This window comes from Triticum aestivum, chromosome 4B (assembly GCF_018294505.1).
Source record: "Triticum aestivum cultivar Chinese Spring chromosome 4B, IWGSC CS RefSeq v2.1, whole genome shotgun sequence".
NCBI lineage: Eukaryota > Viridiplantae > Streptophyta > Magnoliopsida > Poales > Poaceae > Triticum > Triticum aestivum.
This window is the reverse complement of record NC_057804.1, coordinates 666,756,786-666,774,024: the sequence shown is the minus strand read 5'-3', so window position 1 is coordinate 666,774,024 and position 17,239 is coordinate 666,756,786. Positions and strand designations below refer to the sequence as shown.

The following is a 17,239-nucleotide window of genomic DNA, read 5'->3' as shown; positions in this document are numbered from 1 at the left end:
GATGTACTATCTTACATTTGTTTGCATAGAAACCAATAAACAAGCATCACTCCAGTCCAGAGTAGCACGGCAAACAAAATAAAGACTATCTATAGACAAGAACGAAAACTATGTTAATAAGCTACACAGTGCCACTTGAATGGGAGAATACATATTGCTAATACACTTTGTCACTCCTCTCATGGAGAATGAATGAATTGCAATTGGCAAAACTTTCTTCCAGGTGAATTAGTGCATCGAGGTAAAATTGCAGACATGATTATATCATTCGTGGGGACAAAAATACTTTAAAGAAAGCAACAACTCCAAAGGATAATTTACGACTTTCAGCTCAAGACGATTTGCCTCTATCACCGGCATTTGAAAGACCGATGAACTGAAGATCTAAGGTGCCACAGGCATAGAAGTTTCAAGTGATATTTCTATTTTTAGTAAACTGAAGAAATATAGTAATAAAAGGGAAGCTAATGCCATGTGTGCACAACCAGCATATGAAAGACCAATGTATTACAGGAGGGTATATTTTGTTCATAGATAATCAGTGAACAAGATGGCACAATTTCAGTTCATAGCCAGCCTACTATATAATTCATGCTAATTAAAACACACTACTCTTAACCCGTCTTCAATAATTCTACAGCGAGAGCAAATTAGAACACAACCTTTAATTATAAATTCATTTTCTAAGAAGACATTTTCATCACCATGTCGTGTTTTACAAAGTTCCCCTGGCCAACGGTTAAAATGTAAGAAAAAATACATTTCAACAGTCATGCTCTCTGGAAACACAACTTTTTGGTACGGTGTGTAAGGTGGGTGGTTTGGTAACCCCGTTTATAGAAGTTTAATGGTGAATAAACCTCAATGTGAGAGTGGGTCTTACCACACTTCCAAGGACTTTAAAGCCTCATTAGGAGCATTTCAAGCCAAATTCATGGTCAGGCTATAAAATCTCCAGAAAATAATACAGGTGAGGTTAATATTGCAAGGCAGCCTTATCAGAGAACCCTTGTTACAGCTTGAAGAGATAAATGCTTCAACAATTATGAGAGTTTTCTAACCTGCGAGTTTATCTAGCACCATGAGGGGGCATCAGGAGAGAGTGGCCGATTTTCGGTGAATTTATGCTATACTGTCATCATGGGAGAGAGGAGTTAATACATATTGAATGAATGCGGCAAAAAAGCATTATAGATGCTCTTGCATTTAATTGGAACCACGAATAGCTAGAAACAAGTGGGGCCTGACCAAAAGCTGCAAGTAGAAACACATGATGTTAGATATGAGAATTTTTGTACAGAGATGAACCATAGCACAGTCTAATAGAAAAACACATGTTTGTGATAATTGGTCATGGTTAAGACAGTCGAGAGCTGCAACTCCCTTTTGTGATCAGGATATATGATGTTTCGTGTTGTATTCCACTTTCTTCTCATCAAACGTTGGATTATGTGTCATATTTGCACTACAATCCACAGTTATGTTTCCTTAAACAGGGAACATTCTCTTGATTCAAACAGAGGCACATCAATTTTTTTCTTACTCATTTGCAGATATAAAGTACAAATGATAAACAATATATAGAAGGGCATAGAGATAGTGGTGAATATCATTTAGGCACGAAGTATAGTAATGTGAACCAGATCCTGACTATTATGTACAAAGCATCACCAAACAGTTTCATGAAAATAAAATAAAGATTTGAGTATTAACCGCTATATGACTTGGGAGAAATGTACGTGTATAATATAGTTTTAAATAATTTAGGGTGTTTGGCATCAACAAATATTGCAGTTATAAACCATAGTATCATATATACTGTATGTTTTGAGTATTAAAAAAACAGGTCAGGACCTCTTTTTTCTAAACTGAGAACGCTTTTTTCCCTTCTCTTTCTCACCCCATCCACACTTCACTACTGCCTAGTCTTTTCTACATGAGTGCTTCGGTTGCATCTTAGTTCTGAGCCGTGCGTACAAACTTTAAAGCATTTGCTAGACAAAGATACTTGTTCATCGTTCATCATTCAGGATACTGATGGGTAAAAGTGGACAGTGGTTGTGGAAGGTCCAGGTCCTTCAACATGGCATCAAGCATGGCTCTGATTGGGATTTCGACGATGCCCATGGTCTCAACCTATGAAGAATGCATGGTGTCATTGGGTAAGGCAAAGGAGGAAAATAACAACTTGTAGTTTCATATAAAAAAGCACTCTACAATTAATCAATCTGGAAGAAGGGTGATTCTAACCTTCAGTGTCATTCTGGACTATTCTGGACTTCTGGTGCGAAAAATATCTAAGCTAAATCATATATACTCACGTTGTATATATATAATCCATGTCAAAGATAGACATGCAGAAGTCTGTTAGTACTTACTCCATGCATCACCACAATTATGAAGCAGTAAAAAATAGATGAATATATCTGCTAGTTTGTCCTAGTGGAGAACCCAAACTAAACGTGAACGACAAATATTCTATTCTTAAGAGGGGATTCTCTGAATTAGTAGATGTCTAAAGGATGGGGATCTCACTTCAAAGTCGCTGAAAAAAGATCATGCTACACAAATCAGGTGCTACAAATTTCTTCAGTGGTGTACCAAAGATGAATTGCTCTATATAAAATCAATTGCGATGGATTCTGAAGATACAAAGGAAACGATAGGGGTGTCTAGAAAGAACTGTTGGTGCCTTTCGGTGGAAGTTGTTTCTTGCGGAGGGTTTGTCAAGGCTCGGCTGCTCTGCAGGAAAATGAGGACGGAGGAGGGTTAGGAGCCGGATTAGCGGGATAGAGTAGATCAAAGAAAAGAACTAAGCAGATCCATGGCGTGGTTGTACCTCGTGCAGGGTGAATGAATAATACCATGTGCAATGACCGAAACTGCAAACGTGTGCTGGCTTCAAAGACCCAAAAGACCACTTTGCCTCGCCTCCATCGATCACGCGAGTCGTGTGGCCTCGCGAAACGGGTAGAATGCATGGTCGGACGACGGGGAAGCGCCGGTGCAGGGCATGCGTGCGGAGCGCCGCCACAAGGCGAAGAATTGCGGGCAGCACGGTGGGGCCGGTGTGAGGCACGGCAAGATGTTCCAGCAGACGGCCTTGCACGGGGGAGCGAGGCGTCGGCGTACCTGCGGCAGCAGAGGAGGAGACCTGGCTCTCCCCCGGCGCGCGACCGATGGCGGCTCCGCGGCTCCGGCTCTCCCGTGGCGAAGGGCGGCGACCTGGGGCGCCTCTCCCACGGCGCGCGACGGGCTGCGACTTGCCGGCAACTCACGCAGCAAAGGGCAGCGGCACCGGCTCTCCCACGGCGAAGGGCGGCGACCTGCGACGGCTCTCCCCCGGCGTGCGACGGGCGGCGGCTCCGGCTCTCCCCCGGCAAAGGGCGGTGACCTGCGGCGTGGCTCCCCCCAGTGGCGGAGCCAGGATTCGAGTATAGGGGGGGCTGAGTACGTATATTGATCGAATCTCATTGATAATTACTAGTTGCTTCTACTAAAATTGTTGATCGTTGGGGGGGGGGGGGCAGGCCCCTGCTCGACGGGGGGGGGAGGGGGTCCCCCGGCTCCGCCCCTGGCTCCCCCGGCGCGCGACAGGCGGCGGCTCCGGTGGGGCGGCGACCGGGGCGATGGGCGCGGCGACCGGCGGCGGCTGCAGGAGGCGGAGAAGGGCGCGGCGGGGTGGCTCCGGTGGCTGGGGAGGCGACGACCCGTGGCGGAACGGCTCCCGCGGCGGGGGCGTGCTCCCGTGGCTGGGGAGGCGGTGACCCGCGGCGGGGGCGGGCTCCCGCGGCTGGGGAGGCGGCGAACGGCACGGCGGGGGCGGGCTCCCGGTGAGCTGCGGCGGCTTCCTATGGCTCCGGCGGCGCGAGGCGGCGATGAAGGGCGCGGTTTCCCGTGGCTCGGCGCGAGGCTGCGGGAGGCAAACGACGGGGGAGGAGGAGAAGGTGGAGGTCGTGCGGGCGACCGGTTTTCTTAGTGCGGGGCGATTAGCGATCGATCGTGGCTTGTTGCGTGGTTGGTAGCGTTAAACACAGAATGATTAAGGGCCATTAGATTTTGATGATGAATGGGTGTGATTGTTTGGATCTGCCCCACTCTTTTTTTTATAGTGGTAGTAGATAGATAAATGGAAACTAGCTAGGGATGGTTGCGTGCGTTAACTTCTCCGCGGATCAGGAATACTAGTATAAGTTTGGGCGTACACGACATAATGTAGTTTGCCGCTAGTCCTCTCACGGCCAAACTGATTTGAGCTGCTATTTGGGTGGTCTCTGCATGATGAGTTAATTTCCGCCGTTCATAATATAGGTACCATGCTGCAGTTGCTACTGTTTCTCTCAATTTAGGAATGACCGGGATATGAACTTCATGATCCTTCAAACACAGCACGTGTTCAAGTATCACTTGTCCAGTCCGGTCTACCTCGATGGCCTGTTTGATGATATCATCCACGCCTAGCATTTTCCACACATCCACAACTAGCTTGCATTCAAACAACAAATGTTTGATGTTGTCCAGCTCTAAGTCACACGCAGGGTAACTTGGATTGATTTTTATATGCCTATTAGCAAAGATTGATCTGATTACTTGGTGTTGTGTGCTTTTTTTTAATTTCAGGGTACTTGGTATTTGTAGGGGTACTTGAGGGTACTTGGTGTCGTGCGTGTGCAGGAAGGAACAAAGATGCTCACAGCCCAAATTTTCATTGTGCTGCTCACGGCCCAACAATGCAATAACCACCAGGCCTTTGCATCATGGGTCGATGTTCCCTAAATAAAAACAAAACTTTTTTTTCATGGTAATACGTGTCTCATTTATATCATAGAGAACAAAGTATAAGTCACGTAAGAACCGACATGACAAAACTAAAAAGATAGCAGAGCATCTCTGAGCTTGACACTAACGTCCGTCACCTGCCTCCGACACCACCACAACAGCCACCGAAGAAAAGAATGACGAATCACCTCACCCGAGCTCGACGTGGCTTCATTGCTGATATGCAACTTTGCGGACCTCCAAGGTGGCTCACCAAAAGTCAAGCCATTGCCGTTGAATGAATCAGACCGGGGCAACACCCCGGACACGCCATTGAACTCCAGATCTGGCACCCCACCACGACTAAGACGCCGAAGGAGGAAACCATACCAGCCATCCACGAACCACGAACCCAGCACACGTTCCGTCTTCCAGATGTCGTCGATGCAGACCATAATCTGCATCCGCTCCTGGACTACCTCCCCAAGCTCCACGCCGACGCGAGCAAATGTCATCGCAACGGCGGAGCCCGAGGACACAGGTCCACCACGAGGATGCCGCCGCCGCCACACCATCCTTGCTTGAACAGACTGGTTTCCAAATCCATCCCCAACCACAAGACCAATGGCCTCGTCAGGGAAGGATCCGAAAAATCTTTATTCAGCATCGTCATCGTTGCCGCCGAAGCGAAGACGATGAACAGCCTAAAAACCTAAACTACACGGGAGTAAAAAGATCCACGCGCGTGGATCCGGCGACCCCCTCACCACCGACGACCGGGGGCGCCGGCGGAGGGGAGACGCCGAAGGACGGCACTAAAAGATGGCCTCTCCTGGCGGCGGCTAGGGTTCCAGCCGCCAGGAGCAGGGAGGAGAGAAAAACGCTTCGCGACTTTTACGTATATGGAATTTTCTCTAATAAAAACAAAAACTAGCGATCAATGTGTGCCTAAGCCTTACTGCGATACGTACACATATACATACCTGGCAGGAAATCGAGGTAGGGCGGGTGCCCACCCTCGCCCTACCGAGGGCTCCATCTGTGGGTGCTGCAGAACATAATCTCTTTGAGTGAAGACTAGCACACATGCCCGTGCGTTGCAACAGGAGGATAAAATTACATACCTCGAGCTTAATATAAGAATGGATCAAGATCCTCACATGTCTGTATTCTCTAGTTCAACATGGCACCCTTTAATTAGAGCCAAATCAATATATTCTTTTTTATTGACACATGCCCATAATTTGTTTCAATTATAATTAACCAGCATATTCCCTTTTATTGACGACTGGAAGCTACCATTGTTAATAATTTATGGTGTCCCTTATTCTAAACAAGCCGACTTAGCTTGATGCGCCGGATGCGGAGCAGACCCAGTATGGGAGTGATCGAACTCATGACCTCAAAGACCCGAGTATATGTTGCTAGCCACTCAAACAAATGCATTCTGCTATCCAATGGTTAGCGTTAATATTCAAGAAACTAATGCAACGTCAGATTCGAAACTTTTTTTGAACTTTTCAAAAACTAATAACTATGAAATGCCAAATATACTTGGCAACATGAACAATTTTCCAAATTACATTTTTTGAAAAACTCTATACATTTTAAAAAAAGACGAACAAAAAGTTTGAACGGAACAGTTGTTGAAATTCACAAACATTTTTTAAAAGCATGAACGATTTATAAAAATACGATTTTTTTTTTAAGTTGCGAACAATTTTTGGAGATGGGAACATGTTTTGAACATATGGAAGAAATTTCGAAAATGTGTCTTTTGATGCAAAAATTATTTTCAATTTTTGAACATATCACTAAAACAAGAATATTTTTCAAATTTGTAACATTTTTAAATCATGCAAAATTTTGGAAAAACCCAAACATTTTTCAAAAAAGGGGAATAATTAAAATTCTGAAAAAAAATCAGAATGATAAAAATTTAAAATTACAAAAAGTTTTTAAATAGGAACAGAATTTTGGAACTCATAAAATGAACTACCAAATATACTTGGCAACGTGAATAATTTTCCAAATTTTGAACAGTTTTTTGAAAATTACATACATTTTTGGACAAACCAAGAATAAAAAATTTGAACAGAACATTTCCTGAAATTCGCATACATTTCTTAAATACCTGAACATTCTTATAAAAATATGAACATTTCTACGTTGTGAACAATTTTTTTAAATGGGAACATGTGTTGAACATGCAAAAGAATTTTAGAAAATGTGTTTCTTTAATGCAAACATTCTTTTCAATTTTTAAACCTATATATAAAACAAGAATATTTTTTGAATTTGAAACATTTTTTAAATGCATTTGTTTAAATCTTGATTTTTGGTGAAAAATACGAACATTTTATTAAAAATTGAAATATTTTTAAAATTTGAACAAATTTTGGCACGATAAAAAATCGAAACATTTTTTTGAAAATAGGAACACATTTTTGCAATTCATAACTTTTTACGAAATTGTGAATAAAAGTTGAAACTGCAAACATTTTTTGAAAATCGTGGAATTTCAGAAAGTTTTTAAAAATATATTTGCAATGGGAAAAATAAAAAGAAACAGGAAATGAAAAGAGAAAGAAACAGAAAAAGGAAATTTGAAACAGAACACAAACAAAAATGGGCCGCCGTGTCTTTGTCGCCCTCTGCGTAGCTGAAACTATATGCGGCATTGAGCGAAAAATAGGATTCTTTTATTGCTGCGTGGGCAGGAAAAAATGGCTGACTTTACTGAGCCATAGGGCGCGCGGCCCACGTATGAAATTCTCCACAAATCGTTTTTCCTTTGGTAACAGACGGAGTACGAAAGTTTAGTACCACCTCGGATAGGAACAAAAAATCTTTTAGCGGTGAATGGATGAAAAAATCAAAGAAATGCACCTTGCTTTATTAGTAGGTACAGATACGGATATAGAAATTGATGAGATCACTTAGGGGTGTGTTGCGTACTTGCCGGTCGACCTCAAAGTTGTGCATGCAAGGTCTGGATACTTGTACTTATCCGCGACATGCATGACCAATCCTGGTACACCCCGCTGCTGGTTCATCTCCCTTTCAGTGGAGACCATCGACCTTGAGTTACTGGTTGATGGGTGTTTTGGTGGCTCTGTCTGTCCGTATGTTATGGCCTGGCCTCCTTGTTTGTTTAGTTGGTGAATGGTGATGATGGGAGCATTGGACATGAAGTTGAAGCTTCTCACTGAATCCTGCAGTTGTTTGTCATACAAGGAAATGAATGGAAATATGTGGGTATGAGCTAATCATCATTCATTACTTTGTTGATGCAAAATAATGTCTCGTTACAGCGTCGTAGGCGCGGGCGGCCTCGTGCGCGGTCTCGAACGTCCCAAGACCGAAACGCACGTTGCCGGAGCGGATCTCTGCGTAGAAAGCGCCGGAAGGGCGGACGCGGACGCCGCGGTAGCCCGAGCTGCTTCGGCGACGCGACGGCATGTCGGCGGCGGGAGAAGGGCGCGGCGGCAGCGGCGGGGCACCGGATGCGAAGAAGAAAGGGGCGGCGAGGGGAAGAAAGGGACGACGGAGCGCTTGAGTGTGCGGCTGCCGGCATAGGACGCACACGTTTTATAGAGCGTGTCGGGCAGTTTTTTCGCGCGCGCGATCTTTTTCCGCGCGCAGGAATTTCCGACGCCCGCTGGAGCGCGCGAAACCGCTCCGCGCGCGCTAAAACTAACTTTTCACGCACGCACATGATATTTGCCGCGGCTGTTGAAGATGCTCTAAGTAGTGCAGTGGTGCAGCTTGTAGAAGATGCCCGGCCGAATTTGACGGATCGAACAGTATCATGCATGCATGGAGCAGTAGCGGACATGTGCCATTTAATACTCACTCTACGTGCCGCACTGTGTATGTTCTGGGCAACAATATGATTTTCAATGTTGCACTCCGACCATCATGTGCTGCATGGGGATCTTCACCACAGGAAGCATTTGGGCATCTCCAACAGTTTATATGCTAGCGAGTTGATAAAATATGCCATGTCATCAACCAATATCTTAACATACAACAACTTTAATAGGTTGTATCTAGTTTGCTCAATAGAATGTGAGTTAATAAATAAGGTGCTCTCTTAATCTACATTGAAGCTTGTGCAACGGGTGTTGGTTCATGTATATACTTCATTAAACAAATGAGAATGGCGTGTACCTTCATGTCGGACGATGTGCTTTGTGGTTGTCAAATGTTACATGTAAGAGGGTAAACGACAACATTCAGGTATATCGAATTGTATGCCTAGGACTCGACAATTTAAGGATGTGATTTCCCTAGCCCTCTCGGTATTACGCTATCCATCATCGTCTGACCATATATAGTGTGATATCATCACGGGGTACCAGAATGCGAAAATGCGAAGAGGGCAAAACTCATAACGAGGATAATTTGGTATAGTGATCAAGTTGTTCACTCACATGGATATCCGAAGTCTCACCTCGGGTTTTGTTATGTATTGCGAGGCAAAGGGAATTGCATTCCTGGAAAAAAAAGGTTCGCTCGATAAATAATTCGTATATGTGTAGGTGTCAATATGGATGCAAAGATCCCGCTAATGATTAACTAGAAGGAGTTTTGTGTCATGTATGCACATTACCGAACCTGTGGGGTCGCACGCTTAAGGGTCATCGATTTGTTGAGTACTAGAAGTGTTAGGAGCATGAGAGAATGCGCTAAAAAAGTTACAAAAACATTTAAATTATTTCAGTGAGAAAACCAACAAAGTTTTAGAAGACCGGGGAAGTCACGAAAAACTCTAAAAGGCACCAAAATGTCTGAGAAGGTTCTCGAATATTCTGAAACCTTTCAAAAAGTTCTAGAAGGCGCCATGGGCTGATCCCTTGGCTAGGCCTAAGTGGGAGGCAACCAGATGGGCCTATGGGTTCCAATAATGGGGCGCCCCTAGGGGCGCACCCCTTGGTGGTGCCAGCCCTAGGGACGAGGGAGCTCATCCTCCATGGCAGCCTCCTATAAATACGCGAGGAGAGGCAACCCTTCAAACACATCATTGTGCTTGAAGGCTGCACGCCCCCTCCCTCCCCCCTCTGGAAAATTCTCTCGAACGCAAGGCTGCTCCACTCCACCTCTAGTCTTCCGTATTTCTTTGTTCTGCATAGCAAAGCTCTATTGGATCGATGATTTTGTATGCATGGATACCGGTAGAGGGATCTTTCCCTTGATCTTGGAATGGGAGAAAATTCTCGCAGATGTGGGATTCAATATTAGATGCGGGAATCTACATCAACATCTTCACCAACTCTTATATTCGATGCGTGGTTGGTAAATATCATATTTGAACCTCTTTACATTTTCATAGTGATCCTAAGTTTTATTCGTAGGTAGGGATTTTTTTCCTGCTAAGTTTTCCAACAATTGTCTCATGGATATGGTAGGTAAGAACACACACACAGGCCCCGTGTTGCCGACGAAAACGGGAATGGTGATCTCCTCGAGCGGAAAGTACAACTTGAGGAAGCTCAAGAGTGATAATTTTATGGTTGACTAAAAGAACTAATGAAAAATGCTATGAACTTGGTCTTCCTGAAAAGGCAACTAAAAGTTGACAAGAGCTAAAAGTTTCCAAGAGCCAAGTCAAAGGTAGCTCATGCTTCTCTCTCTAAGGATCTTGAGCTCCTTGTTGTCGTGTCTCTTTAAGGTTGAGGAGGGGAGCACACCAAACTTCAGGAGAGTTATGAGAAACTTTGACTTAGTCATCTAGACTCTCCTGCCAATATTAACTTGCCTATGATTACAAATATTGATGTTTGTACCACTAATCTTACTTGTGATCAGACATCTTTTACCGAAGAGAATAAGTTATTGATGACACAACCTGAGAAAAGCTTTCCTTTTCAACGGAGAAAAAAAAATGAATACCACTAACCCAACGTCTTAGGGATCCTCTAATTCAACTTAGAAAAATGAGTGAGTTTCTTTTTTGTAAGACTTGCATCTTTAGTATTTTTCCACAGATAACCTACCTTTTAAAAAAGATTTTTATCCTATATAGGCCTTTTGATTATAGTGATGTAACCTTGACTTAGTTTCATACAAAAAATTAAGAGAGGTTGGGATGATTTAATATTGCGTAATGTTTTATCCTATATAGACCCCGTGGTGTAATATTGCATAATTTTTATAGGGATACAACCTCACTCCAATTCTTATTTGGCGCTTCAGGCACCACTTATCGGTGTTTTTGCAAATGACGCACACACTCCTAGCACGCCTACATAGGAAATGGGCCGGCCCATGTAGGGTGCATTTTTATTTGTATTGAAGCAACACCATCCAGTTTTGCAAAGCTTCTAGATGGTTTTGTGAAACATCTAGAAGCTCCCAACCGGTTTTCTCTGGGTTTTTTTCCCTCTTTTTTCCTTTTATAAATTCCATGAACTATTTCCAACCCATGATTTTTTAAGTTCGTGAACATTTGTTTCAAATCCGTGAACTATTTTTCAAATCATGAACTTTATATGAAACCACACATAATTTTTAAATTCATGAACTTTTGTGAACATCCTCTGAATATTTATTCTCACAAATTTCAAACATTTTTTCTAGTTCATGAATATTTTTCAAATTCATGGACCTTTTAGAATCTGCAAACTTTTTTCAAATTCTTGAAATTTTTCTAGTTCCATTAAGATTTTTTTTTGAACACATGAATATTTTCAAATTCGTAAACTTATTCTTAAGTTGTGAACAGTTTTTCAAATGCATGAAAATTTTGCAAATGTGTGAACATCGTTTTGGCAATCTGTGAACTTGGTTCAACTCTATGAACATTTTTGAAATCCGCATATAATTTTCCAAATCCGTGAACATTTTTCAGAATTGGGAAAATAATTCAGATCCATGAGCTTATTTAGAATTCGTGAACATTTTTATAAACTTGTAAATATTGTTTTTTCTCATTTTTTGTGATTTTTTTGAATTCTATAAAAAATTTAAAGTCAACGGGTCAATGGTGGTTAGTGGTCAATAACCATAGTCGATGTTCAAACTGTTCTGGTCACTGGTCGAATGCGCGAGCTAATGCAACGGACGACGTCCATGAGCGTGCGCTGTTGGGCTGGCCCAAGTTACGAGCGAGCACAAAAGCATAGCGACGCCCAAGCCCACATTAGCATATATGGCGGTTGTGGGAATGGTTTATTTTGAGTTGGTTCTTACTAGTTCTTTCGGGCCCATGTATTTTTATTTTTTTCATTTTATTTTTTTATTTTCTCTTTTTGTGAACATTTCTGGAATTCAAGTAATTTTTTAAGTTCATAAAAAATTCTTCATTTTTTCATGAACTTTTTTGATAATCCCAAACAATTTTCAAATTTGCAAACTCTTTTTAAGTGCATGAACTTATTTGAAAACCATTATTTTATCAATGTGTCAGCTTTTCCGAAATCCACAAAACTTTTTAAACTCCTTGATTTTTCAATTTTGCATTTATTTGAATCTGCGCCACAAGTGAACTTTCCTGGAATCCGTAATATTTTTTTTGAAATCTATGAACTTTTTGAACAGGTCAACAATCACCGGCTCTAAGTCAACGAAAGGGTCAAGTCGGTGATCAACATGTAAAGTTAACATTTTTTTCATAAATCTCGCCCACTTTATTTATTCAAAGCAATGTTCATAAATACAAGGTTTGGGTCATGGAGGGCTCACAACCAAACATAATGACCTATAGCTAGATTAATTACAAGCATGCTTGGCGAGATCGTGGGCTTCAAATTTATAGTTTCTACGCTTGAAAACAAAATTACAAGAAAGAAAACTAGTCTTCCACTCCATTATTTCATCTACAATGGTTGCATGTGATCCTCCTGTGCGCACAAGAATGTCATTCACTACCCCTTGGTTGTCGGACGCTATAGTCATGTTCTGGAGATCAAGAGCATTCGCCAGTGCCATTGCCTCCCTGCAATCAAAAGTTTCAGCCATTGTAGGGTCAGTCGTACCTTGGATTACTACAACTGAAGAACCTCATGTAGAGAATGTTATGGTCATGGAAAATGGCCGCTCCGATCCTCCATGCCCATGCCGAGCCACTTCATCATCCGCATTGATCTTGGCAAACATCGCTGCCGGTGGCAACCAGCATCGAGCAGTCGTACAAGGCCTATTCGGAGCTCGCTGCCACATTTCTGTCCTCAGCAACATCTTTAACTCAAAGAAAGAGGGGGGGGGGCCTGCCCGAGAGAGTCATCGGCTCGCATTGGTGGGCCGGCCCAAATGCGCATAAAGCGTCGTATAATAGGAGGTCTCAATCTGGGCCGGCTTTGGGCTGTGCTTATAGAAAGTCCTAGCCCGAGTCCACCCGGGAGATATGGCCGACCCACCCTGACCCTCTTCCGGACCGGGTCACCGGGCCGGGCTGCCCATGCCCAGATTTAGGACCCGGACGCAATACGGAAACATCTCCGAGGACCAAACCGCAAAACTCCCCTCCCCTCCCCGTCGGCCAAGGAAAACGATAAAGCATCGGAAGTCTACTCCCACGGCGCCGAGTCAAACAAACCTCCCCAATTCCATCCCCATTCCCCAAAATTTTCCCCACCGGCGACGCCGCCCTCCCCAAATCCGATCCGCCGTTGACGCCAGCCATGGCCGCCGCCCGCCGCGTCCTGCTGCTCCTCCTTGCCGCCGCCGCCGCGGCCCTCCTCGCGGCGCCCCCTGCGGCCGCCGCGCGCCCCTGCGGCCGCGCGCAGACGCTGCTCATCTCCTTCTCCTCCTTCTCCCGCCCCAACCCGGACCGGGCCGACCCCTCGCCGCTCACCACCACCGTCGTCACCGTCCTCCGCGTCCGCCGCCTCGGCCCGCACCGCTTCCACGCCCACGACCAGAACCACCTCCAGATCCGCCGCCCCGCCGAGCCCCTCCCCGCCGCCGTCGCCACCCCCGACGCCGCCTCCTCCTTCCAGGAGCGCGCCAAGGACATCCTCGTCGTCGTCTCGGGCCTGCTCTTCGGCTTCGGCTGCGGCGCCCTCACCGCCGCCTCCATGTACCTCCTCTGGTCCCTCGTCGCCTCCGCCGGCGCCGCCAGCCCCTACGAGGAGCTCTACAGCGAGGACGACGTGTCGGACGACGACGACGCCTCCGACAGCCCCAAGAAGGCCGGCTACGTCATCATCCACGGCGCCGAGGACGTCGTCGCCGCCGCCGGTAAGAACTAACTAGGGCTGGGCCTTGCCGTCGCCGGCAGGCAGATGATTCGGGCTGCATAACTACATGGAATTGTGGAGTACTCTTATTACTACATTCGCACCTATGATATCGTGTTGCGCCTGTCTACCGTTCTATATGTGTGTGATTGGGGAGGAGAAATTGTGAAGAATGTGATTCCTATCTGTTCTTACATATATATGGTCAATCTCATGCCCAAACATGATTATGTATCCATCCGTAAGCATGAAACTTGTTGGTTTCTGCTGCCTAGTAAAAATTGCAACATGTAAACAACCTGTGGTGAATTGTGGTAAGCTGTTTGTGCAGTTGCCGTCGCCGAATATGCAGAATTTTCACCCCTCACAGGGGTATCGTATCAGTCGAGTGATGTGTCGATGTCGACGGGATCGGGGCCCGGCGTAGATAATCCTGGAGTGATCGGTCATTTGTCTGCATAGCGACACCTCATATAGTCATGTTTGTATCATTTCCCACTAAAACCTGATCCCTGAGGGCGACTCCGGAACCTCCTTGGCTGTATGCATGGCTTCCAATTAGGCAAAGTTAGGTGCAGTGCACCGACTATCTAACGCTATGGTTTCTAGTAATAAACTGATTTCTGATCCCCTTGAATTCCTCCACTCCACTACTTAATCACGGAACCTACTCCTGAAATGAAAATTTATGAAATGTGAGCTCTTGGATGGCTCCATTTCTTCTCTGTACCCCTGACCCATATTAATAACGTTATGGCACCGACATTCTAACACATTGGTTCCTAAGTAATAGACTGATTTCTGATCCCCTTGAATTTACCCCTGACCCATAGTAATATACTGTCCACACTGTTGCACCTGTCTAATGTTCTCTATGTGTATGGTCTGGGACAAGAAATTGTATATGTGCTTTCTATCTGTTCTTGCATATGGTCATTTTCAAACTGAAGCATGCTTAGTATCCATCCTGAAGCATGGGACCTGTTGGATTCTGTCTGCTGGTTCTTACCTATGGTGAAACGTAGTAAGCTGTTTGTGCAGTTGTGCAGAAATTGGGGCGTAATGTTGATCATCCTGGAGTGATCAGTCATGTGTCTGCATAGTGACACCACACGCAGTTATGTTTGTATCATTTCTAACTGAAACTTGTCCTGTGAGGGTGACTCTGGAACCTCCTTGGCAGCTGCATGGCTTTGAATTAGGTAACGTTAGGTGCAGTGCATGCGAGGCCGATAATCTAACGCTAAGATTCCTGGTAATAAACTGCATTCGGTTGCCCCCCTTGAACCCTTGAAATTTTGTGAACGGTGAACTCTTAGATGGCTCCAGTTCTTGTCGTTACCCCTGACCTGTACCAGCATATCATATCATTTTGCTTTATGGAAACTATCTGCCTTCACCTTATTGCATTCACCACTAGGCCTTCATTAAATTTGGTAGATGATTGGGTTTGCCCTACTGATACTACAAATGAAATGTTGCTTTTACTGAAAGCGTCTCTTCAGCGTGCTGCATTAAATCATCAGGGCATGTGTTAGATGATTGGATTTGGTATATCGCGCTGCCTCAGCGATCCAGATTTATCATTGCTTGCTATATGTTTCTGCTGGTAATTAAGAACTTGACCAACCGCAGCTTGCCTTTCTGCAATGTACTTCCAGTTTGTCCTTATGAATTAAAGGAGCTTGAACAAACTTTAGCTTGCGTTTGTCCTTATGAATATGCTGTGGCCTCCCTTGCAGCGTAGACTAGTTTGAACTAGTAGACAAGTTGTGATTGCATTGGGTCGACACACATACGTGTAAAATTCAGCAAACAACCAGCAACATTTTCAAAAAAGTAGCTGTGTTCTTGCTTGCTGGCTGGTTGTGTCCACTCTTCCGTGCAATATCCAATGTCTGCTTCCCGATCCACCGACCGAGGTCTGAAGGGGCTAGCCCGATGTTTTGGAGAATTCGCGCTGAATAAATTTCCTCGGGTTATTTGATCGCATGCATTGTATCGATCACCACTGGCAAGGGATGAAGCTGCAGAATTCAAAGGGCTGAGAATGCACATCCACCTTGATCCAAAGTTGTTCCTATGCACCCTCCCAGTTAGCTAAAGGGACGGTGGCCCTGAAACCTTGGCTGCACTGTGGTATTCCGACAACTCTGCACCTGCCATATATTGGATAGACTCTTTCATTCAACAATAAAGGAATAAAATCACTAATTACTTGCTCCTACAATTTAAACAGCAAAAACTATAGCGGCTAGTAAAACAGGATCTATCACCCACGCCTCTGTCTCCAGCCCTAGGGGCCTAGGCAGCAGAGACAAGACGGCCTCGACATCCGAAGCGGTGCACGGAGGCCGCGTCCGCCCCCGACATGGTGGTTGCTCCGGTTAGGGCTGGACCAAGGTGTTGCTCCAGTTAGGGCTGGACCAAAAGCTCGTAGCTCGTGAGCTTAATGAGCGCTCGATACTTCGGCTCGTTAAGATCGTAGTTTGCTTCTTAATGAACAGAACCGATCATCAATTTCAGCTTGTTAAGCTTAACGAGCTTAACGAACGAGCTAACAGTTTCACGAGTAACTCGTTAAGCTCGTTAATAATAACACAACACATATTTTCATGTTACGTGACAAAATTTTCATAGCACCTCAGTCCATCTATTCAATCTAATCCACATAAGAGGCAAAAGAAACTAGTGCATTTCCTTTTATAGTCACCATTTTCCTTCTTAAAAGATCACATCCACACACTCATTCTGTAGACTGTAACACATAAGAATCTGTTAGCGAGCGCTCACTAGCTTAACGAGCAGAGCTGAACAGGGTTTTCTGCTCGTTAATCTTAGCGAGCTTAATGAATCGAGCCTTAACGAGCCGAGCAACTCGTTGATCCACCCCTAACTCCGATGGACGAGGCACAACATCAGAGCGTCGCGAGCACAACATCAGGATCAGGAAAAGCCCCCTCGAGGGTGATTTGTTTCTTTGTGATGGGTAGCTTACATTTGTGAGATTGTTATGTCAATACATGTCACTGCTAAAACATGAAGAAAAGGGCAAGAAACATTTTTTAAAACAATGCAAAAGACTTGCCATTTCATTAATTAAGGAGAAGGTTTAGACATAAGCGGCAAAATGAAACCTACTCCTGCGACATAAGAAGACTCAAATGCTTGGCTCCCGCCAAAGCCCAAAGATGGGCTTCCTCTTTGATTTTGCTGACTACGATGGAGGTTGAAACATCCGTGTTGCAAAAAATTCTCGCGTTGTGTTCCTTCTAAATTTCCCATGAGACAAGCATCAT

At 44.6% G+C, this 17,239-nt stretch overlaps 1 protein-coding gene across 1 annotated transcript; it reads left to right on the top strand.

Annotated features, from left to right (window-relative positions):
• Positions 1 to 13,269: 13,269 nt before the first annotated feature.
• On the top strand, positions 13,270 to 14,258 carry LOC123094033 (uncharacterized). The gene has a single exon (XM_044516111.1). The coding sequence runs from the start codon at positions 13,383 to 13,385 to the stop codon at positions 13,950 to 13,952; it is 570 nt and encodes a 189-aa protein (XP_044372046.1). The 5' UTR covers positions 13,270 to 13,382; the 3' UTR covers positions 13,953 to 14,258.
• The last annotated feature ends 2,981 nt before the right edge of the window (positions 14,259 to 17,239 follow it).